The sequence below is a fragment of the Lissotriton vulgaris genome, chromosome 7, assembly GCF_964263255.1.
Source record: "Lissotriton vulgaris chromosome 7, aLisVul1.2, whole genome shotgun sequence".
In the NCBI taxonomy this organism is placed as follows: domain Eukaryota; kingdom Metazoa; phylum Chordata; class Amphibia; order Caudata; family Salamandridae; genus Lissotriton; species Lissotriton vulgaris.
This window is the reverse complement of record NC_141695.1, coordinates 1,667,273,040-1,667,298,424: the sequence shown is the minus strand read 5'-3', so window position 1 is coordinate 1,667,298,424 and position 25,385 is coordinate 1,667,273,040. Positions and strand designations below refer to the sequence as shown.

General features: G+C 44.4%; 1 protein-coding gene across 1 annotated transcript in view; it reads left to right on the top strand.

The window, feature by feature from the left end:
- The window catches only part of XKR7 (XK related 7), an 86,565-nt gene extending 78,034 nt beyond the window's left edge, over nucleotides 1-8,531 (top strand). Inside the window, exon 3 of the mRNA XM_086932680.1 lies at nucleotides 5,374-8,531. Within this exon, the coding sequence (XP_086788806.1) occupies nucleotides 5,374-6,332 (959 nt within the window). The 3' untranslated portion in view covers nucleotides 6,333-8,531. The remainder of the gene's footprint in view (nucleotides 1-5,373) is intronic.
- Nucleotides 8,532-25,385: the final 16,854 nt, after the last annotated feature.

Here is a 25,385-nt window from a genome sequence, read left to right as displayed (position 1 = left end):
CCGGGTCCAAAGTGAACAACAACGGACTGCCGAGGGTGGTTGGGTCCGGTCCCTGGAACTTTCGAAAATTTCTCTGAACTACTTTGCAACCTTCTGCTGCCTGGCGCTGTACCTGAGGTGAGGCGACGGGTGGTGCGCGGTGCTGCGTCGCGGGGGGCCCCGGCCCGGAGGCCCGGCACTAGCACCGCTGGGGTCCCGCCGCGCGTTGCTGCATGTTGCTGGCCCGTCCCTCACGGCCTGTTTCTGCTCCGGCGTATCCTGCCCCGGAGAGGGAGCCTCTCCGTGGGGATCATTATGCCTGTTGCCAAATGGAACCCGGCGGAACGGACTCAATGTGGCCCTTCCTTGCGGATGGTAATGGTGGAAGTTGCGGCGCCTCACGCGATGGTGAGGGCCCAGGTCAACCATTGGCTGTCGGCAACAGATGGAATCATAGGACTGGGAACGAGCCCTGACTTGCTCTTTGAGACCCAGCAGCCGACCTGCCCCCTGTTGGAAGCCCTACTGGTGTGTCTGGACCCGGTGCTGGAAGCTGTGCCTGCCCCCGAAGAAACGGAATTCACCGTGTGTGCTGAGATTGGTGACTCTCTTAAGTTCTCGGAAACATCGGTCCTACAGTTATCGGAGCATCTCACTGCTTCCCCTATCCTGGATACTGTTGGCCCACACTTTGATCTGTGTCGGAACGAGTCGCACCCCCTCCCCAATCGGTCTCCCAATATGGCGGATGGAACGATGCTTGTCTTCGGGGACGGGGAGGGACATCGTTGGTGCAAGCTGTGTGCGTTGGGACCTGCTATTCCTCTCCTAATTGCTGCCTCAAGCTCCGGCTGCTGTGAACTTTGACTTTCCGGGGATGTGGCTTTTCTTATCCGAGGGACACAGCAACTTTGTTAGACGGGGCCAAGGCTAAGATTGTGGGTTGAATCGTTTACGATGGATTTATTGGTAACGGGACTGCTTCATCAACAGACGGATTCCGGGGCGGGGGGTTTGTGGTTCCCCCCGGGGTATTTTTGTATGGTGGACAACTTTACTTGTGTTGGCTTAGGGGGGCCCCTTTGATAGGGCGGGGGGGAGAGACCGGGAGCGCATAGACTATAGCCCTCCTCCGCTTCCCCGTTAGGTGGGGTTTCCTTTCTTTCTCTTTTTTCTCTTTTTTCTCTTCTTCTATATTTCGGGTTTGGTTCTCGGGCGACAGGCACACTGCTGGGGGGGGGGGGGCCGTAGTCATCTGCAGGGGTGCAGGGTGGGGGGTTGGGGGAGGGGATCTTTCATTTTTATTTTTGTTTCTATGGCCTTTTTTCTGTCCTCTTATCTTTCTTTCTTTTTCTTTTCTGGGTCAGTGCAGTGGGTTTCCTTTGGTATCAATCCCTGCTTTTTCATCTGTGCCTCAATTCTCGTGGTGTTTTTTGGGTCTTAGGGCAGGTAACTGCAGGCGCGAATTGACCGTAATATTTCTTCACATCCTGACCTCTTGTTTCAGCGCCATTGATTTGATTGATTACTGTTTATTGTCGATACGTTTATTATTCTGCCTGCCATTTTCGCTGCTGGGAAATTGTTCGGCACCTGATCCTTCCATCTTATATTATAAAATGAAAACCTTTTATATCCTGTTTTTCTAATTGTGCTGTTCAGTGGCCAAGAGTACGCTAGCATGGAGATTCTGCTCCCCGAGGTGCTGCATGTGATTAAAATTGCTCTCTCTTAATCTAACTGCTTAGCGGCCGGCCCCCGGGATTGTAGGCCCATACTTGTATTTGGTTTAAATGTCAATAAAGGTTTAAAAAAAAAAAAGAGCCAAGTAGTTGAACATGTCCCACGACAGCTGACTCAAAACAAGATGTATGGATGCACACAAAGATTTCTCTCAGTCGGTGTTTTAGTTGTTGCCTTTCTAGACCTTGTTTTCTCTCTGTTGAGTGGGTTGAGACAAATGATTCAGTCCAAGCAGTGCTCTATGATGTCTAATGTATCTGGCTGGAGCTCAAAGTGTTTAGACTTTTGCAAGAGTTGGAAAAGCTCCTGCAGTGAGTTGAAGGTGGAGCAGGATGACAAGGTTGCATCTTTGTATGAGTATTGCTAGCACTTCACTCCAGGTACTCAAATATCTTACATTAGGGAGGCGGGTAATCAGGGAAAGCAGCAGGCAAGACAGCACTAGTGTTTCAGAGACAAATCAGTTAATTGACTGTTAGAACTCTGGTTGATAGGAACCAGTACAATAGGATCTCTGGTAGGGGCAAACAGACTCCTCTGTCATTAGCCATTTAGAGTCTGTAGGTTGTAGAACTTCTGGCAAGCTTACAGGGATCCATCACAACACTATCTGGGTCAATACTTGATTTTATTGATGCGCTTTCCAAGTCTGAAGTGTGCCAAGGATAAACGTACCTTAAACAGACTTCCACTTTTACTGCCAATTAATCTCAGCAAATCTAGAGTTAGCTTCTGGTCTCCACCTACTAAACATGGTATAGTCCCAAATATCGACCACAAAATTACGTAACCAAACAAATGTAGCAAGACTAAAATAACTGCATCCAAGTTATTGACATTCCATACCTATAATTTAGTTGACAAAAAAGTCTGCTGTAAAAATTTTGACAGTAAAAAATGTAGTACATTTGAAAATATTTACCACCAATATATCATTTATAACTATATGCTAATTTAAAATGAACGTTATACATAACAAAAATCTACTAAAAAATAGTGTTCCAAAGTATCGCTATAATTATGAAACATATATTTATTTTTAAGTAATAGTATTTAAACTGATTAAAATATTGTAATTATTTTAAAATATATCTAAAATATTCTACCGAAAAATAACTACATTTGTGTAATTTGTATAAATAATTAAAAGTGCAATAAACGTTTTATATTTCAAATTATAGTTGAAAAAATATACTTTATAAAGAAATCTGATTAATTTTGTAACAAGTATGTTTGGTATAACAGCATAAATAATAAGAAATCTTTTTATAAAATAATGTACACTATTTTAAAATGTACAAAAAATATTTAATCATTTTATTTATTCTCAAAAATATGGAAATACTTAGTTGTCAATAGAGATAATTTAAATGTGAACACAAATCTCAAAACCTATACTGGAATATTTATTCCACTATTGTAAATTATTAAATTAAAATAATAATATGCTGTATGTCAAAACTTTTTTACATTTAAAAAAAATAACATTAACACTATATAATAGAAAATTAAAAGTACAAAAAAAGTTAAAACATAAAAAATCTGATATGGTAATTACAATCCTACCAACGCAAATAACATATATAATTTGAAGTGAGATGGCATTTGGCATTCTAACTCCAAATAAATTAACACTGAGGAAAGTGCATATGTTTGAGGAGGTCATATTTATTATTCTAACTCCAGGGCCATGAGCATTTGGGAAAGTGCAAATATTTAGGGGCTGTACTTATTAATCTAACTCCGGTCCCATAAACATTGATGAAAGCGCTTATATTTGACGTGGTATAAATAAATATTCTAACTGCAGTCCCAAAGACACCGGCGAAAGAGCACATCATTGGGATTTCATGGTTACTGTTTTAACTCCAGTCCCACACACATTGAGGAAAGTACATATATTTTTGGGGTGATTAAATATTATTACTCTAATCTTATCAAACATTGGGGGAGTGCATATTGCTGAGGGTTGTCTGAATTGGAAATAGCTTTGCTGTTCTAACTCTATTCCCACAAATAGTTGGGAAAGTGCATACGTTTGGGGGAGTAAGGGTCTTAGTTAATATTGTAAATCCACTCAAACAAACATTGGGACTGTTAATATATGTAGGAAGTAAGATTAAATATTCTATATCAACTCCAAGAAACATTGGAGAAACTGCATATATTTTGAAGAGAAAAGATTTACTATTCAACTCCATCTCTCAAAAATTGGGGAAAGTGCTTATATTTGGGTTACAGAGGCCATATTAAAAAGACTCAAGCCCTATTAACACTGGGGAGGGTGCATATAATTGGGGGTGCAGGGTGATTTACTATTTTATCTGCAGTTTCACAAACATTGGAGAAATTATATATATATCTGGGGCAGTGGGGACCTATTTACTACTTTAACTCCACTTCCACAAACATTGGGAAAGTACGTCTGTTTGGGGGAAGAGGAAATTAGATTAACTCCAGTCCCACAAGCATGGGAGAAAATGCATATATTTTGGGAAGTTATATATAAAACTTGGGTATGTGTAGTTAAGTCATGATAACTAACAAATACAATTTAATTACTCTGAATTTCAATATAATATTTGTTTATGCAGAGTGCTGCACCATATTTACAAGGCCCCACAAAGCTACCATGCACGGCTTTTCATGGCCTTGTAAATACAGCCCCTTTTCACACATCACTTTGCATGAAAGGGCGTGTTGCTTTGGGTGTTCCAACGCAAAACCCATGGATTCTGCTGCATTCCTAGATTTACATTGTTCTGTAAACCTGGGAATGCATCAGAATCCTAGGCCTCCCAGGGGAGGCATAAGGAGGCGCAAAGAGGGGAAATACTTTTATTTCGCTTCATTTTTCCTCTTTCTATGCCCATAGAAAGAGGAAAACGCTATCAATGATTGTTTTTGTGCCGGAAGGTGTCCCTTCCTGCACAACAACAATCATCCCCGCAACGTAAGCACCCTTTCACCGTGGTGAAAGGGGGCCTGCATAGGCGCATGGCAGCCAATTGTGCGCCAGCACAGGGGAAAGCACAGGGATGATTCGTATTGTGGTAAATACGACACATCCCTGTCCTTTTAAAATGATGCAGCCACGGCGCAGCAAAATGGCTTGCGGCACCGCGCTGCATCATTTTGTTGTAAATGAGGCCCTTTGTGTTTCGTAGAAATAGTGGTCTCTCTGACCCATCCATGCAGGGGCAGGGCGGGGGTATTAAACTCTGGAATACAGCCGCACAGCGGTAAGCACACAAACAAATCAATAAAAAGAATTTCGTTACTCGCGCTGCATCGCATTTGGAGATGCAGCGCGAACAACGAAATTCATTTAATGTATTTGTTTGTGTACTTACCTCTGTGCGGTCATATTCCGGAGTTTACCACCCCCACCCTGCCCCTCCCCCGCCCCACGTCAGCACCCGGCAGCACTCCCACCACAAGCCGCTACTGGGTGTTTATATGGAGCTCGTGGGAGAGAATACAAAATTCTATAATGACTGATTATTTTTTTATGGGCCAGGTTACTGGGGTACTAGTATTGCCGGAAGTATGATTTTTGCTTTATTATCCTGATTCCTACCTCACAATACCCTTTATTCTTTGTCCTTGTGGATCTCAGTTGAGACTTTCTATCATTTTCTCTCATTGCAGGTCTTTCAGCCTCAGCTTCACTGGTCTCGCTGGCCTGGATGATTGGCTCCTACCAGAAAGTGCTACGCGACTCACGAGATGACAAGATGCCGATGTCCTACACAGGGGTGCTTGTGCAGATTCTCTGGCACCTCTTCACCATCGCTGCACGTGCCATCGCCTTCTCCCTCTTCGCCTCTGTGTTCCAGCTCTACTTTGGCATCTTCATTGTCGCCCACTGGTTCTTCATGACCTTCTGGATCATCCGTGACGAGACAGACTTCTGCATGTCCAAGTGGGAGGAGATCATCTACAACATGGTGGTGGGCATCATTTACATCTTCTGCTGGTTCAACGTCAAGGAGGGTCCCACGCGCTGCCGCATGACCACCTATTACCTCATTGTGCTTTCTGAGAACGCGGCACTCACCCTACTCTGGTTCCAATACCGTGAGATTCACCACAACAGTATCTCAGACTACAGTGCACTCCTTATAGTCTGTGTAGTGACCTGCAGCTTTGCCCTGGGAGTCTTCTTCATGTGCATCTACTACTGCCTACTGCACCCCAATGGGCCTATGTTTGGAAACCAGACTCAAAGCTCAGTCTTCCAGGAGGTGCAAGAGGTCTGTCCAGGGACTCCTGGGGAGGTGGTTACCAGCCCACCAAGGTCTCTGCCTCGGACTACAGGCGCTGAGCGGGAAGGCATAGCAGGAGACAGGGACAGCTGCATACCTGTCTTCCAAGTGCGGCCTAGCCTCCCACCCACACCTGTGGCCCGCACTCTACGGACAGAAGGGCCTGTCATCCGGATAGACTTGCCACGGAAGAAGTACCCTGCATGGGACGCACATTTTATAGACCGACGCCTCCGTAAAACCATTTTAGCACTGGAATACTCCTCTCCAGCCACGCCACGTCTGCAATATCGCAGTGTGGGTGAGGCTCAGGAGGTGATGGAGTACGAGACCACCGTGTAGGCCACAAGAGTGCTACTGCTGACACAATTCTCTGCTTCAGAGAAGCCTGAGGGGCCACTAATCCTGACTCCTTGTCCAAGTGCAGGTGGTCGTTGCTTGCCAGGGTTGTGGGGCAACCTCCTCTTGACCACTGCGCCCTTGCTCAGAGGGACTGTCACGTTATCTCCTTTGCATTTCACCACGTTTTGTCCTTTGTTTGTAATAAGTGAACCAGGGAAGATGGGGTTAGAGGTGAGGAGATATGTGAAGAGTTCTGAATTTAGGTACAAGTAATTTAATTGGAGAAAAGGGAGACCTGGAGAGCATGTGGTGCTCATGGTGTGCTCATTCAGAGGGCTTGCATTGTAGGCTTTCATGCTTTGAACCAACTCTGTGTCAACAGGGCCCAGAAGGAGAACAGAGATCTCTTCTATGCTAATATCAGGACAGCATTGACCCTGTGTGGGGATGGTTAGCATAAGCAGAGCTCGCAGGACATACAGCACCCATGTAGGAGAGGCCAGTTATTTTTTTACAAGGTTCCACCAACAAGGGCATGATGATGTATTGTTAAGATATGCAAGCAGTGTTGCCTAAATGCCTGGCACCAGAATCACAGGCTTCAGAAAGAATAATCTGCCAACACACTATGGTGCTTTCCCAGCATCCGCCCAGAGCGGCATTAGGTCCACAGTGATAGGATGCGGGCCTTCAGCCTGGCCAGGTAATCTACCCATTGTAATGGTGCTACTTCTAACATCAAGCATGTAGATGTACCTTGACAACCATCTGCATAAGGCTGAGATACTCATGACCTACCTGAAAAATGTGCAACTCCCAGTGTCCAGAAAGAGGTATGAATCTGAAACTGAACCAGAAAATGGTACTGATCAGCATCCATCAGCAAGAGATGGCACTCTGAGCCTCTACCTTAGAGAAGCACCACTCAGTCTCCCCCTTCAAGGGTACCATGCTCTGCCTTTCAAGGGAAATCTATAATGTTCTCTGTCGCAGAGGTGACAATCTTTGCCTCCTCAAAAAGTAAGGGTGTTACTCCCTCCTTTACCATGCAGAACTTCCACCACCAACACGCAGTATACATAGTTGCCAGTCCCGTCAAGGAAAGAATGCTACATTTTGCCTTTAACCTAACATGTTGACATGACCACCCTCCAGAGGAAAGCTATCTTTCTCCCATTGCTAGGGCAGAGCAGTGCCAATCGCAGCGAGCAGGGGGTGCAACAGTGGCACCAAACCTGTTCCGGAACTCTACCTCGCTAGTCAATCCCAACATCGTTTCCATACACACTACGGATAGGCTTGGAATGCCAAAGGGAAAATAACATATTTTTTGAGCAACAACACTAGTTTTGTGGCAATGCAAAAAGCAATTATCTGTCCAGTTTAGCTATGCCCACATGATTCAAACAGGAGAACAGTCTACTTTGAGCCGACAAAGGGACATGTATTATGCCTAGCACCCTGGGTTTCAGGAGAAAGTTGTGACCATAACACCAAGTGGTTAAGGCTTTCATCAAGAAGGTGGGACAGTCGATGCTGCACCTCAGACAACCAGAGTTATGGTCTCAGGAGGATTTTACACACCAACAAATGGATATGTCTTTTCCATTTAGCTTAAAGGGCACCTCAGCTCATGAGTGGATGACAGCCTTGCCAGTCATGTGCCCATTGCCTTGATAGCTGGTTTATCCTAAATAGCTATAATGATGCAAATGGTTAGGAAATGGTTTCCAATCCGAGAGGAAGAGAAGGGAGCATTTTCAGCGTTATTCTTGATGATTTGAGGTGAAAAGTCTGCCCGGTTGAGGTCATGGTGGGCTACCATAGACACCTAAATAAACTGAGACTTGGACGTTGCTGAAAAATGTCTGGGTTCCAAGAGCACTATTCAGGGGCATAAACACAGAAATGATACCAGACTCTCACACAGAAATGATACCAGTGGCCATAACTAGAACTGTCCAGATGGGCATTTCTGGTCGCTATTCCACACTGCGGCTTCCAGTAAGATGTTCTGAAGGATCTCCTACACGCAGCAATACTACCGTCACGCCGATGTAGAAGACTTCCATACTCATACCCATGTGTGGTTCTTGGTGCAGGCCACTTTTGAGGGGACTAATTGCCTCTCTTTGTGTATCACCCAGATAGGGAAATGAGAGCAGAATCAGAATGGGTCAATATGAGTCCCTGACTAATAATAATTCCTATTTGTAAAGCACAAACATATCACCCCCATAAGGGTTTCAGGTGCTGGGTGCAGTTGGGGAGGTGAAGTGAGCTATTGCCCAGAGTTACATGATGCTGAGCTGTCTCCGCTGCCAGGGATCGGACCATGAGCCCTGTGCTCCAGAGTCAGTTGCTCTGGCCATTGCGCTTCACCTCTCCGAAATCCTTACTAAGAGCAATCTTGTGTGCCTTGTCACAGGTGACTGGCCCTCCAGCACAGAGACGGACTATTCAGCATGCATGGAATCTGAGCAGCTCGGCAGGGGCAGCAAACCTATGGCAGAGGTGGCTGACACACCAGAAAACAAACTCCATGCTGCAGCAATATGTGCTATTGCCATTGGTAGAGTTGAAGACAAAGCTTTACAGTTCCTCGCTTGGACAGTGCAATTTAACGGCAATGACTCTATAACTTTACCAATGCATAATCCGATAGCCTCCGGTCTTGTCATTGACTCTATAACTTTACCACTAAAACTCTTTGATACAAATGATTTATCATCTAAAACATGGCCTGAACCCTGTAATGTAACTGGCGCACCTAAACAAGAAACCCTGGTCTTCCTGAAACCATGATCAAAGAGAATATATTGCCACTTTGTTGATTTAGATGTTCACGAATGTCATATCTGAGATTGGGTGTGCCATGGTGTGTCTGGATTTCCAATTGAGTTATGTCAGAATTTCCCCGTCGTTGGGGTTGGAACTCTGGAGATGTCACTGGATCTCTGATATAGGGATTCTCGAATGTTTCTTGCTGTGTCTTTTAAAGTTGCTCTCAATTCACTTGATTTCTGTCTGAGGAGTTGTAGAGCATATGTTTCGCTTATATTCCAGATCATGTAATGTTTCCAAATATTACTTTGGAAACTCCTTTCATGATACTGTGATGGCTTGCATGCCAATGTCCTACATTCTAATGCTGACAAGTCCAATATGGCTCAAATCGGAAAGCTGGAATTCACCTGTTTCTAGCTAAAGGCTAGGACTACAACCAATGTCGACACAAAGCTGAAAGACCTATCCAACAAGTATACAACTGTGCCAGGTACCAGGAGACCATATGCCGGGATCTTTCACCTAATGGGGCAATGAAAGATCCCAGTCTTAGTGCCACCAGTGCACCAGAAATCTCATTGCTCAACAGTAGTAGACACAGATTCAGTAGTTAGTATCCTTTTTTAACTAAGGAACTGAAACTGAGGTCCGACAGTCTAACTTCTGGTGTCCCAGGCAAGAGCCAGGTAAAGAAACAAGTCTACCCCGTATTACCGTACTCAATTAAAAAGAACGTGAGACCTGTGTGGTGCCAAGTTTTATTACAAACTACACTTTTTAAAATGTAGACTAAATGCAATTGTGTCATATATCGCTATTTCCAGTCAAAGCCACTAACACAAATCTACTTTCCGAGTTTGGTGAGTGATCGTGCTGGCCTGGCTCGTGCATTGGTAATATATACCTGTCTCCCGTTAGGACACTGGCAGGTGCAAGTCTTAAAAGCACCAGCTCTTGATGAAGGGCTGGGCTTATGCCATTCGTTGTTTATTGGGGTGCTAGAGTTGTGTCCTTCATGTTCTGAAGGTAGTGGGATATTCTTTGTTTATGTATTTAGTTGAAGTTTTTCAGCTCTTTCTCATTTAAGCCATTCTTGTGCTTGACATAGCCCTACTTTGGTTAAGAATCTCAAGGTGGATAATGTGTGGTGTTTCTTTGTAGTCTCTGAAACTGGATGGCATCATCTATATACCTTTAAGACCAGTTGGCTCTTCAGGTAAATCATTGATAAAAGTTGGCACCTGCAAAGAGTCAACCAAGTCAGCTGTGGTTTCCATGCCAAAAGTTGAAGTCAACAGTTGCTTCCAGCTTGGCTGGTCAGTGAGGTGCCTGCAGAGAATCTGAAAGACTAAACAGTAGCTCCACAGAATAAGCAAGATGAATGGGTGCCTCCATGAAGTTACTAGACCAATTGGTCTCTGTAAGAAATCAGCAGTGCCAACTTATGCCTCCAGGGGGACAGTGGAGTCTATTGCTACAACCAATCAATCACCAAGGTCAAGCCGAGCCTCTGAGAAGCCAGTAAACTTTCACATTCGAAGAATAAGGGAGGTAACCTAGTACGTCTACAGAGTGAGGAGGGTGGACTGGTGCCTCCAGGAAGTAAGAATAGTCAGCTAGTGCCTCTAGAGGATCATCAAGGTTAGACGGTGCATCTGGGGAGAGAGCAATGACCAAATTGTGCTTCCAGAGCATTGGATATAGTCAACGACTGCTTCCATGGACCCGTCAAAGTTAAGCAGTGTCTGTAGAGAGTCGTCAAAGTAAAGGGGTGGCTCTAGTGAATACACAAGGTCACTCGAGTCTCCAGGAAGTCGATGTGGCCATATAGTGTCTCTAGTGAGCGATTGCAGTCAACCAGTGCCATACATAGAGCTTGTAAGAAGAACCACTAACTCCATAAAATCAACAAGTTCAAAGGGCGCCTGTCATGTTAGTAAGGAAGGAAGGTTACATTTTGCCTCTAGGAGTACTCGTGTGTGTTTTGCTGTTAACCCTATGTGGGAAGGGGATGCCCAGACGTGGGTCCCTTGCTCTCTAAGCCACTGGAGTCAAGCTATCCTGGCTGAAGACGGCTGATAGCCAGAAACCGGTCCGAGGATGCTTGATTCCGGTCCAGGAAAGACATGGCTTGGCAGTTCGGGTTGGACTGTTCCCATGAGGCACAGGGTCAAGACTGATTTGCATATGGCCATGTCTGAACTGGGGTGGCTTGGTGAGCAAAATAACGATGGATTAAAACCAGATCTGTGACTGGGGGTGAATGTTTTGCCATTGTGCAACATTCCGTCCATCATCTTGTGTGTTTTGTTCTAGGAGTAAATGGCATCATCTGGGCCCTCTAGGGAATAAGCAATGCCAGATGGTAGTTCCAGTGAGTAAGTAAGGGCCACTGATGTGTTCACTAAGTTGATGAGGTTACCAAGTGTTTCCAGAAGTACATACGATAGGGCCACCTGAAGGTGAGCAAGATTGACTTGGCTCTAGGGTGTCAATAAAGTAAAGTAGTGATTCTGTGGGGTGAGCTATGTGATGGTTCCTCAATGTGCTTACAAGAATAACATGGATTTCTGAAGTGTAGGCATTGTCAACTAGTACCTTCAATGAGTAAAAAAAGGAAGATGTAGTCCTCAAGAAGTCAGTTTGGTCAAACTGGGCATACAGGGAGCTAGAAAGAAAAGATCAATATATTCTGCCAGCTCCTCCCAGTATAAGCAAAGCTGATGTGTGCTTCTGGACTAGTCAAGGGGTTAACTGGGCCATTCAGGAGTGAGCGAGGCAGCTGCTAGTTCCAGTGAGTTAATAAGGTCCACTGGTGCCTTCATGAAGTGGGTGGGTTAACCAGTGCCCCCAGAAGGACACAAGATACTCTAGGACCTCCATAGGATGTGTAAGGCTGACTGAGTCTCCAGGGATCCTATGGGGTCCATAGGTACCCCCAGCAGGCTTAATGGGTGCCTTCAGGCAAGCAGAAAGGTCAACTGACCACTTCAGGTATGAGCATGTTTAATGTGTACATTCAGAGATTACGAAGGGCAGCCAGAGCTTCCATCACATCAGTAAATCTAACTGGTGGTTCTAGGCCATCACTGAGACCTTCTTGTGTCCCCTAAGAATTAGCTAGGCCAAACAATTCCACCTATACAACTTTCAGAACTTTTCATTGCAGGAATTGAAGTGAAGAGTGACGGGAACTAAGGGTGGATTGAAGAACCGAGTGTGAGTCTTGGGTTTCTGCCTCTACAAGATGAATTAGGTAAATCAAACAATGCTCCAGTGCCTTAGTTTCACATCCATAAACTGGGGGTGCTCAAATGCCACCAAATGTTGGCATCCGGTGCTAAACTCTTGCAGCCATTCATTCATTTCAAGATGTGGAACCATACACTAGTGTCCCAGTCCTTGAGCAAAGGGAGAACATCAGATATATTTTGAAAACTGTCAGTGCCACAAGAGGAAAACAGTTTCTGGGTCTGACTTTATGATGGAGGTCTATGGTGCTAGGGATTGAGGGGTACAGAAAAGCAGAACAGCACTTTTTGGAAGAGCATCTGTCTGGTGGCTCAAAAGACCAGCACGTCCACTGCGGGGATATGTGTTTGATGCTATGGTCATAGGTTTGATGCCTGGTGGTTCTTTACTGGTCAATAACTTCAAGTCCTTTAGGCTGTGTGACGATAAATATCTATTATTGGAAGCAAGATACTTCTTGGGGTTAATGTACATTTTATAAAAACATGTTATATTATGATGGGACACTAGTGAATTGATGAAGTTTAGAAGGAACACTTAAATTTTACAGCACCACAGAAGTGCAGAGAGGGATTGATACTGATGCTGAATGGAGAATAATTGGAGGCCGTGGTGGGATGTTAGGGAAGCCCAGACCTTCTGAGAAAAGAAGGGTTGTAGGCACTGCTGAATTGATAAACAAGCCCAACGCTGCTAGAATATGGTGAATGGAGGCGCTGCTATGATTATACTGAAGTGCTGCTGGGACCAGATTAGGCTGAGGCATTGCTGAGATGGTAGGGCGTCACTGCTGTGAACCGATTGTGTAAAGGCACTGCTCATACTATAGAGGCATAGACCACATCTGAGAGTTAGATTGGGTGGAGGCACTCCTGAATATGTAGGCTATCACAGCACTGCCAAGAAGGGTGGATGGTCCTGATGAGAGTGGACGACCTGCCTCTACTGATGAGAAGAGACTAGAAGGATGTAGGACATCACTTCAGGAATGTCAACCAAGTACCACTGTAGGGGAAGGTAGGATGGCGCTGGTCTTCTGAGAAGACAGTGGCCGGAGCCAGAAGAGATTGGGTACTGATGTTAATGATGACTTGGTAGGACAGTCCTGTGAGGCTGGGTGAGGTGCAACAGAGAAGCGGTAGTCACTGCTGGGACAGCACCGCGAAGACGAAAGCAAATAGAGGCACTTCCGAAAGTTACAACATACCTTGTGAAAAGCAGTGCTGTTCACTGATGAGAGGTTTGAAATGGAAAAAAAGTGAGGTCTACTCACTAATGGAGGGGTGCGAAATGAGAGGGGAGGAGGTGCAGACAGAATATCTTCCCCTTTTCTTACTTTCTGTAGGAAGCGGAGCCTTGTGGCACACACCTCTTCTGGGTGAAGGAGTGGTTGCACCTCTCTAGGGAGGGTATATTTATTTGATAGATTCTGTTTATTTATGTATTTATAGAGCTATTACCACATGGGCGATGTCACCGGTATAGTGTCCCACGCCAGCCAGTTCATCAGCCTCAAAGATCGTGGCAATTGTGTGGCATATTTATGTGGGTCCTCACTCGATGCACTGGGGTGTAATCTCAGAGTGGCAAGGCTCGAAAGTTAAACTGAACGCCCTTTTTGCTGTGGGCAGCCTCACTTATTTACTAAGTGGCAACAACCAGCTCAGTATTCATCTATCAATGCATATGAGCTTTATTACTTCCTAACTTCCACACTTCTTTTCCTGCCTGTTTCACTTCTGTGACGTATGTTTATTTTTCCTCCTCTCACTGCTTTTCTGCCATCTCTCACTGTCTCCGTTCCTTTTTTAGCTACTTCACTCCACCAAGTGTCCCTCTCCCTTCTCTGATACTTTTGCCTGTCTCACTCTCTTTGCTGTCTGTCTCACTCTCTTTGCTGTCTGTCTCACTCTCTTTGCTGTCTTTCTCTGCTCTGATTCGTCAGTCCTACGTCTCAATGCCGCACTCAGCTCCCCGACAGTCTTTCTTCCTTCCCTGACAGCTGCGGTCCTCTGCATCATTGGCTTTGCTGTCTCTTTCTCTGACTGCTTCATCGGTCCTGTGTCTGACTGTCTCACTTCACTGACTGACTGTCTGCCTGCCCGACTGCTGCGCTCCCTTGTGTGACTCATTCCCTTCACTTTCTCTTGTCTGAACTCTTCCTTCTCTTACTATTTCACCTCCGTGGCGTAACTGTCTATTTCTTCTCCTACTCTGACTGCTTTCCTGCCTTCTCTGGTGGCCCCTGTCTCCTGACTATCTCTCTGCCTTTATTCCTTTGCCTGACTCAGTCACTTCACTGTTCCGTTCTCTGGTCTGAACGCTTCATTCTCATACGATTGACTGTCTATTTGCACTTCTCACCTGACAGCTTTTCTGCCTTCGCTGACTGAGGTAATCCCCAGACTGCCTCGCACTTTTCGTCAATTAAATCGCTCCCTTCTGACTGCTGCTACTCTGTGTCTGGCTGTCTCACTTAGAAGTGGACAAGCCAAATAATTTATGGGAAGAGTCGAGCCAGAGCCGAGCCAAGGTTCCAGTTTGGCTCTTAGAGCCGAAGCACAAGCCGAGCGAGCCTGGAAGAACAGTGTCAGGTGGGGGTGAAGGAAGGAGTGAGAGGGGTGCACAGGGCAAAGTGACATACTGGTCTGTGGCTGGATGTGGACATGCTATACAGGATGGTGCCCCTGAAAGACCGTAGTGCAAGCAGTCACACATTACACTACTGACTGCAAGGTTTGCTCCTTGAGGGTCCCCTGGGAAATGGGGAATTACCACTGGAATCTGTAATGCCGTGTCCAAATCCAGGTATCTCTCCATTTTTGACCCATTTTCATCCACATTATTCACCATTTTATAGCTGCTGAGATTAGTGAAATGTGGTGGTGGGGGATAGGGGTAGGGGCGGGGGAGCGAAGGCTGAGGCACCCTTGGGAGTGAAGGCTGAGGCACCATTGATGTATTCCCTTCCGATTTGGCTGGAAACCCTGTTTGTTGTCGAGTCATCAAATACACTGACCTCACAATGGGGGCATGCATCTCAGGGGCGTGAACAAGTTGGGTGGTTGTGGCCCTCATGCACCTGTGTTGGACACCCGTGTCCTAGAGGATCATTATCTCTCACCCTGTCTCAACTTCTCTGCCTACTGACGGCCTCTCCCTGTCCTTGCAGATGGCTCCAGGCTGTCCATTCTTTCTGAGTCGCTTTCTACCTTGCTCCATAGCGAAGGTCTCTTCCCTCGCAGCTACCAGTGCTTCCTGGCTGTCACTCAGAACGTCACCCGTTACTCTCTGTCTCATCTTTCTAGGCCTCCCGTCTCTGACTCTGCTTCCAGCGCCATCTTTGTATGCGGTTGCCGCTGGACCCGCTTCCGGGGATGTGACCTTTGAACTGAGCTGATCCAAGGGAAAGGGCTGCATCGGGGAGGGCAAGCCAATGGCATTCTGTAAAAGACATTTTTTGTATACCACAAACTTTTTGTATATTTTTAATTTTGTTGCTACATGAAAATATTAAAATTCATTTCAGTAGAGCCCGGCTGCAGGCTGCTTCCAGTGTGTGTGTTTATCTGTCAGGCCTCGTTTTTCTCGTCTGTCTCCTCACTGCATTTTTTCTTTCATCGCCCACCCGAAATCCCACACAACTGCTGTTCCGCCATTTTGAGAGAACCTGCTGCCACCCCCGGAATGAAGAGCGCTCAAAATATAAAAAAAAGTCACTTACTCTGCTTAGCCACAAGCATCTTGCACCTGCACATGAGCATTTATTCGAGTTGTGTGTTGTGTTCAAGCCAGGGCTGCGCTATAACTTCACTCTGGTATGCACTTCTGCGTGCGCCATCTTGAATATCGAAACCACAATATGGATGGGACACAACATCAAGGACAGACTATTGAAGATAAAATATCGACTGGTGACTAAGTCTAGATTTTCTATACCCATCGCCATCTATATGTACCTCCACGGTACATATACCTTCAAGGTACGTAGATGCGGAGTTAGAAACAGTAAAGATATACTTCTCTAAATGCACCTACTTTTTGATATTTAGTCCCTCAATATCTTGTTTTCGATAGCTTTGTTTCACAATATTGTTATTGTTGATATTCAGGAGTACAACCCACTTCTGTTAGACCATGCGAAGCGCTGTTAAACCTGCAGAAGTCGTGAAATAAAAGATACTTCCTTATTTAATCGAACCCATACGTAGAGCAGGCAGCTCCTTCAAAGACGGTTCACTTACTGACTGCTTGGAAATTGTACTGAACTATAGCATTTATATAGTGCTTTGTACCCTGTTGTGGAGTGGCAAAGTGCTTTTTCAGACCGGTATCATCCTATCAGTGGAGGCCGCCGCCTACCTAGGGTGGTAGGGCGGGCGGGGGGAGGAGGGTTGGGTAATAATATAAAATAAAAGAAGCCTTACCTGCCACTCCGCTCCCGCTGATGCCCCAGGCCGCCTTGTTGCTTCTCTCGTACGGCCTGGATGTGGATGGCCAGGGCACAGGCTCCACACCCAATCCAGACACAGCTCTAATAGCATGAGAGCAGCGCCAGGATTGGTCTTAGCAGCCCCGTTTGCCACTCAGACAGTGTCTTGAAGCCGGTGGCTTTTCTACAACCCAGCTGTGCAACACAACTGGATTGGAGAAACAAATGTGCATGTCTGTTTGGTCGGCCTAGGACGGCCAGCCAAACAGACATGCGCTCTTATAAGTGCACATTACTCCGCCTCCCTGTTATGCCCGGCCCCGCCCTATACCTATTGTGTGGCTCAGACAGCAATAAATGAAATGATCTTAGCATTGTGTTTTTATCATTTTATTTATGATCTGCTGGCTCTGACCAGTGGGGTGACGCTCCTCTGCCATTACGGAGGAGCCGCCCCTGTACCCTAGACCATGAAGGAGTGCATGTTTGGTAGAGAGGGGTGTTTGTAGTCATCCTGTGTGGGAAGACTTTTGGTGTTGTATGTGTGTGTGATTGACCGGTGCAGTGCATCAAAGTGTGATGGGAGGAGGAGGGAAAAAAATATAGTTATAATTGGTGGTTATTATTTACTCTGCAGGTCCTATGTTATGTCTTTTTACAGTTTCTATTATTCTAGAGCTAGAGAACAGAGGCAGGAATCTAATGGGATGATTGTGTTATTGTGTGTTAAGGTTGGTTGGGGATGTCAGTGCTGGAAGCAGCACTAAAACTTATCAATACAAAATAATGTTAAATCATATTAATACAGAGAGAATACATTTCCCCCTTTAAAACCAGATACAGATCTAAACTTATGGAGACAGTGGATACAGTGTGTTAAAATGGCAATGAACAAAACAACCAAAAATAAAAACCTAACAACTGAGGGCCTTCTTTAGAGTTTTGTGGCGCGGGACATCCATCAAAAAGTGCCTGCTATGCTGTCAGCTGTATACAGAATGCTATTGAAATCAATGCCCTCCTAATACCACTTTTTGGCAGATGTCCTGCTTTCGCTCAACTCTGAATATGGTCCTCAATCATTCCAACAGATTACTTTGTAAAACAAAATTGACAAAACTATTTGATATATTATATAGTCATTAATTAATTAAATCAATATCTTTATTTGATTTGTCTGTAAAAATCATAAAACAGCACAATACAATTCATCACTGGAATAATATACAATAACCCAGTAAATAAAAGTTAAAGACAATAATACAAATTGATTAAAAACCTAGCTCCATACAATATTACATAGTCGTCCATATATTTGGAAGCAGGAGTAGCCCGTTTAGACAAGTCACTTGAGGTATGTTATGGTTATGCTATGTTATGTTACATTAATTTACGTTATTTGGTAGTTGCATAGTGCTGAACTGCCACTAGTGTGGAATTGCGACACTTTAACTTTCCAGGACGAATACAGGCGCGCCAGCTTGTGTGGTTGTAATATGATCACACACCTGTCAGGGGTAGCTTCTCTGTTAAGTCAGAGGAGCGTTGCCCCACTAAAAAATGCCCCCAGGGATAGAAAAATAAAATGGTGATAAATTACCATTTTATTTTTCAAAACCCTGTCCCAGGCAGAGCGTCAGGATGGGTGGCAGGGCTTTCTTCTGCTGTCAGTCTGGCTGCAGAAGAAAGCAGTGATAAGCAGGGTACTTAGGTTTAAAGTGCACGTCTTTTTGGTCGGGCATCTTGCGATAGCCAGCTAGGCATGCTCAGTTTAAACCTCTCTAACCCAGCTGTCTAAGGCAGCCAGGTTAGAGACCGCGTAGGGCTCCAGTGCCCCTGGGAGCGTTGAAGGAGGCTGCTCCCTCCAATCCTGGCGCTTCTTTCATGCTGCATGAAAGCAGTGCCTGAATTGGTTACTACAGTTTCCTGGATCATGCCTGCCTGGAGAAGATCTACCAAAGCAAGGAAGTCGATGTCGCGCATAGAAGGTAAGTGAGATTATTTTTTCATTCTTTCTTTCGCTTTTTACTTTATTTTGCGCCACCACCCTCCTTACATGCCAGCCACCACTGACACCTGCATGTGTGGTTGCAGAAGTGCTTTGTTGTAGTGCATGAGATCCTGACTCGTGGTCTGCTCATGTTGCAGCAAAGTGGCACTGTTGGCCCAAATGCCGTTGTTTAAAGTGTATGCGAGAGATAAATTGAGCTTCGTGGAATGTGAGGGCGACTAGTGTTTCAGTGTAGGATTGTTGGCGGACCTGCATGTTTGATTGCTTGATGTGGTTGTAGTATGACCTAAGTGGGAAATATTGGGTGAGGTGGTCTGGTCATGTTGCAACAAACGTGGCACTACTTGTATGCCTGCTCATGATTGAGAAATTGCACTTTGGATGTCCCTAGTACTTCTGAATTTTTGTCTGGGGTTGTATTCTCAAGATTTGTATTTTGATTGGTTGGTCTCGTGGCTCATGTATGTTTCTTAAGAGTTTGATTTTTTATCACTCAGGGACTTAAATTGAAGAACCATATTTTTGCAGCTGTATGAAAAGGAAGATGGGTCTCTAGTTTCTTTTTCTAGGAGGGTATGGTTATCCATGATTCCTTCCATGCAACCGTCACCACACTTCCCACCTTCAGCCACGTGATTTGACTGTTCAAAGCCTCCTGCACCTCAACTTTTGCTCCCATACACTTTTGCGAAATCTCAAAAGAACACTCCCCCAAAACTGGTGATTGCCCAACACCCTGGTATTATTGGAGGCTTAAGAAGATGCAAAAGCCTCAAAATCCAACCCACAATTAAGACTACTTGATTAAAGTGTTACACACACATCGACCCCGCTCCAACGTCCAATAGCTACTTTCTCTGAGCATTCTATTAACTCTTTCAACCATTCTGTTGGCCTGAACGCTATAAAGAGCTACAACTCACAAATATGCATAGACCTTCGGCTAAACTGGGCCACCCACATTGGATTACTTTGTATGTCAAGGTCAATATTTGGTTCTAAATCATTTAACTTGTCTCAAAATATTCTCCAAAGATCATCTCTCTTTCCACTTTTTCAGTATAATTGCATTCTTACTCTCACGCACAATGACAATTAGACCAGTTACGTACTCAACTTTGGACCACCCATCTTATGACCGGTAAGTGTGACAAATAATCTGTCACGTGGCCATTGTATCAAAATGTAACTCTTAGAATTGTGCTAGCAAAAGCTGTGAACTTGTCTTTTCCAGGACTTTTTAGTAGGAAGATAGTCAAGGTTTATGGTCCGTGCAAAATATAAATCTTGATTTCTTCCAAAAAGATACATTTGAACATGGTCCTGAGCTCATCTACATTTGATCAATCTCTCTCATTGGTTCTTTAATCATACTAATCATTCTTAAATTTTGTGACAAAAGAGCTAATGTGTAATCCATGCATCCTACCATTTAACGAAGAGCAGCACCAACTCCATTGAACTGGCATTAGGAAAAATTGTATTGGGCATTACATGCACAGGATGCGACTGCTGGTGAATTCAGAATTCCGCCACAAATATGAATGAGGTGTTGAATTGCGGCACCAGTGAACACCTATTACGGCAAGTCCTCAATAATCATATAGGGTCTGAGTTCTTCAAATCGACGGTGTTTCGATCCCAGTCAGAATGGCGGATCATCATGTCGACTGTGGCCTGGTACATCAAGTTTGCAACAATCATATCGGGTCCATGTTTTTAAAATCAACAGCGTTTTGATACCAATCAGAATGGCGGGATCATGATGATCCCACCATTGTGATTGAGATCAAAACGCTGTCAACTTTAAAAACACAGACCCTATATGTTTGTTGAGAGCTTGCTGTAACTGGCCACAGTCAAAGTATAAATCCCATTCCTGTTGAAAATCACAAGCTTGGTAATGAGTCTGCTCCAGAGAAAAATTGTTTTTCGGGGAGTTATATTCAGAGTCTAAGCAGAAGAAAGCCAAGAAAGACTCAGTCCCATCACTCGAAGTCTAGCAAGAAGATGCGATGGAGCAATAATAAAGATCACACTATCTGGAATATGGCTTGATCCTACAATGGGATTTTCCGGGTCAACAACCCCGGAGTAAATAGCGGCCTTCAAAGAGGACATGCTGCCAATTTTTGGTGTGATTCTAGCATCATCACCTTTGGCACCCACAGAGCTGCAGGAGTCTCCAGCCCGAATCCTGCCAGTGAGCCCCTCCGCCAAAGCCCTCTGCCCTCTTGGTACTGACTCATACTCGATCACCAAGGTCCATACCAGTTCCTTCTGGACCAAGGCTGACTCTCGGCTCAGAATAGACATCGTCCCACTCAAGGCCTTATCACGTAATGAAATCATGAAAGTGCAACCAGTGGTTACGCAACCAGATTCCAAACCCAAATCTCCGCCTCAACATCGGTATTGGCAGAGAATTCCTGCCCTTTTCTGTACTCCATGCAGGAAGTCAATGTCCCTCAAGACACTAATGATGATGAGGAAGAGGAAGTTTATGCCTCCTCATTACACCAATAATGCATTGTATCTAGACTTGCAAAATCCCAATTGGCTTGAAAATCTCCTGAAACAAAACTTGACTCTGCACTTGGGCTACCAACGAAGGGAAGTGCTTCATTTGCTATGGTGGTTCAGACAACAGCTGTAACACGGGAAATTGCAGTTGCTCACTATTTATACTAAGCCGAATGAGTTAACTGGGAACTTTCAACGAGGGCCATCTTCATTTAAGCAAGCATTGCTGTTTGATTAAGTTCTTACTGATGCCCTTCTGGCTAAATAGTTATGGCTATATGGGCCAAGCCATGCTCATGCCTACCAGTCAGTCGATCTGTCGCTGTTACAACATAGACCAGCTCCCAGTGATCTGGGTTCTTGACCACGTACTCCGTGCTGGAGAGCCTGATTGTTCAAGCTTCAACACAAAAAGGTAAATCCAAATTTTTTTGCAACAAATTCTCTAGATAGGAAATAGAGAATACTTGATGTTTTCTGAAAGAGAATGTTTTCTTTGGCTAGTCTAGCCTACCCCTTTGTCTATTAATTATCTTTGTCTCTTGGTTAGGTACACTCATGCATCATAGGCCCTGGCTAGCTACATCTTGCCAGCTGTCCTGGAGGACTTCAGGGCTTCTTTGGCCCAACCGATACATGATGGTCGGGTCGCAGCCAAGTATCTGCTCCAGGCTGGATGGGACACGTACAGGCTGCATCAGCAGTGCTATTGGCACCAGTTTCATGTGCAGAAGGCAAACGTGGAAGAGATTAACCAGGTTCCCTGGTGATGTGCATGTGTCAGTGATGGACACACCCTTCAATGGCGGTTGTATGACATTACATCGCATGCTAATACATCGCATGCCATTACATAGCATGCCATTACATTGCGGTTTTTACAACGCAAGTCGTTACAACGACTTGCGTTGGACGGCGCTGGACTTAGGAGTAGTATAATTTACTATTCCAACTCCAGTCTACATACAGTAGGGAAGGTGTTGGATAGTAAATTATACTATTCCTTGTCCTAGAGCGCCATCCAGCGCAAGTCGTTGTAACGACTTGCGTTGTAAAAAACGCGATGTAATGGCATCGCGATGTAACGACCGCGTTGTAAACGACAATTCCCTTCAATGGCTATAGGCTCTTTGGAGAAAGTTCTTATTCAACTCTAGAAAGATTCAAGGACACAGCACACTCTCTGCGTCTATTAATAACAACTAAACAATTTTGCCACAAATACGGAAAATGAAGAAGCTGTACCTGGATACTGGCCTACAGACAATGCCAGCTCTCCCTGCCTGTACTGCAACAGCAAACCCATTACTTTTGTGGCCACATCGTAAGCACCAATGGACACCATTTGAATCAGCAAGGGCAACAATTCTCAAATTTCTCCTCCCTTGCCACAGAGGCTGCCAAGCCACTTTAGTTTGCCCTCTCATATTCATATCTGGTCAGTAGAAGGCAGAATTCTGCATTTCCTCCCTGAATCAATGAATAATATGTTTATTAGGACACTTGTTCATGAAAACAAATACATGAAATGAAAATTGAACAGCTTTCACATCCAGATGAATCAAGATTATTCAAATTTTTCACTGATTTAAAAAAAATGTCCCGGCCCCACAGCAACGTCAACAAAAGCACATTTTGGCTAGCAGGTCATGAGCATCATGTCTCCTATAAATAGCATATTTTAAAAACAAAGGCTTTAAAATGTATGATGTAATATTAAAAATACAGGACAAGCCATTAATACAGGTACTTGTATATTTCATTGTCTGCTCACACATACAAGTTTCCTGTATTTCTTTAAATATCGTCAATATACTCAGTACCCTCAAAACGGGATTACATCCTGATCTAAATGTTCAAATTTCAGATTGAAGAGTTGGATCTGGTAAAAAGAAAATCCGGAAACATATCAGAATTACCCAGAGACTGCAGCATTAAAGTAATTTAAGTTTTTGGGATAAATAAGTACACTCCTTTTGCAGAGACATGATTAGAGAAGCCTAATTTAATACCTTTTTATGGGGAGAGGGGTATCATTCTCCAAAAGCTTCCAAGGTTGAGAAATACTTCTTAGTATCCTTAATATCTTAACCACATCGCTGCTTGAGATATTCCTCTCCTGTTAGGACAAAAAGAATGGTGGATTTGCTATTTTGATTTGCACATCAACCTTAGTTCTCAATAGTCGTATATCAATGCAAAACACACTGTACACACTGAACAATATGGAGTGCTACTTCGGAATTACCCAGAGACTGCAGCATTAAAGTAATTTAAGTTTTTGGGATAAATAAGTACACACCTTTTGCAGAGACATGATTAGAGAAGCCTAATTTAATACCTTTTTATGGGGAGAGGGGTATCATTCTCCAAAAGCTTCCAAGGTTGAGAAATACTTCTTAGTATCCTTAATATCTTAACCACATCGCTGCTTGAGATATTCCTCTCCTGTTAGGACAAAAAGAATGGTGGATTTGCTATTTTGATTTGCACATCAACCTTAGTTCTCAATAGTCGTATATCAATGCAAAACACACTGTACACACTGAACAATATGGAGTGCTACTTGGCGTTGGATGCACATCCACCTCGGGCATCAAACCACGACCCCCTTCCCAAAGTTCATTCGGAATGGAGGTCCTTGCAATATGAGAGAAAACACCAGTGCACCTCCGAAACAGTCTCCTTGATCCCTTAGCTTATTTAGCGTTTCATCTGTAATCCATATCCTTGGTCAAACGTCAATTTCATAACACCAGACGTTGTAGAGAATTCAAGCCTTTATTTTTCAAACTTTATGGTCCACAGCCGATGCGCGTTTCGCCCCCTTTGGGCTTTTTCAAGGCTGTCAATCATACATGTAACAAGAAAAGAAAGGTACATATACTAAGATCTATGTATTAACTTAAGCACCTAAGCACTTAATACACCATCTTTATATCTTAATCATGTAACATATTTGACGTAATGACCATCTTAAACATTCACCGTGTAAGTTTATTGTATATTTATCAATGGTCCTATGGTATAGAACCATTGAAAGAATCACATAAATTGTGCTATTTGGAAGAAAAGAGGGAAGCCATGCAATCCAACAAGTCCAACCATGTTTTCCTTAACACCGTGCTAGCTGAAGTGCGTAGTTTTGCACCAACATAAACAACCAATCAATTTTTGAACCACACAGTGTCACCTTTGTGAAACCATGCCAGTTCAGTGTCAAACTGTTTTTATTATTGAATAATATGGAATGGTTTGTACTGGAATGGGGCAAACAAGTGGATATGTAAATATTTGACTGCAAGAGTAACTATCTTGAATCAGGTCTGAAGAGTGTCAGAAAAGTTTTTCCGAATTGCGTGATGCATTATGTTTGGCTCCTGTGTTGGGTACCCCCGACTACAGTAAACCCTTTACATTGTATGTCCATGAGAAAGAAGGCTGTGCATTGACAGTTCTGACACAGTCTTTTGGGGACAAGCAACGTCCATGCGCGTATTTTTCATCGACTTTAGATCCGGTAGCTAAGGCGTTGCCGAGTTGCTTGAGAGCCACTGCGGCAGCAGCTGTTTCTATTCGACAGTCTGCTGGTTTGGTGATGAATAATACGCTAATCGTGATGGTTCCGCATGCAGTAGACACTTTGTTAAACAGAACCAAGACACAGCACTTAACTAGTGCTCGTTTGTCAGGTTATGAGCTGACACTGTTAGCGAGTCATGTGCACATAAAGAGATGCAATACGTTAAATCCAGCTACGCTATTGCCGATGTCAGCTGAGGTAGAGAATGCCGAAGAAAAGCATGATTGTTTTCTTAGAACCGAAGAAGAAACGAAAGGGAGAATAGACTTGAGGGATACTCCTCTTCCGGAGTGTGATGGTACTTTGTGGGTTGAGGGTTCGTGTTTCAAGTTGCCGAATGGTGATACGACTGCGGCATATGCTGTTACGACTTTGCATACGATTGTTGAAACTGCACGTATCCCGCATAATTCAGCGCAAGCTGCAGAGTTGATTGCACTTACGAGAGCGTGCGTGTTGGCGAAA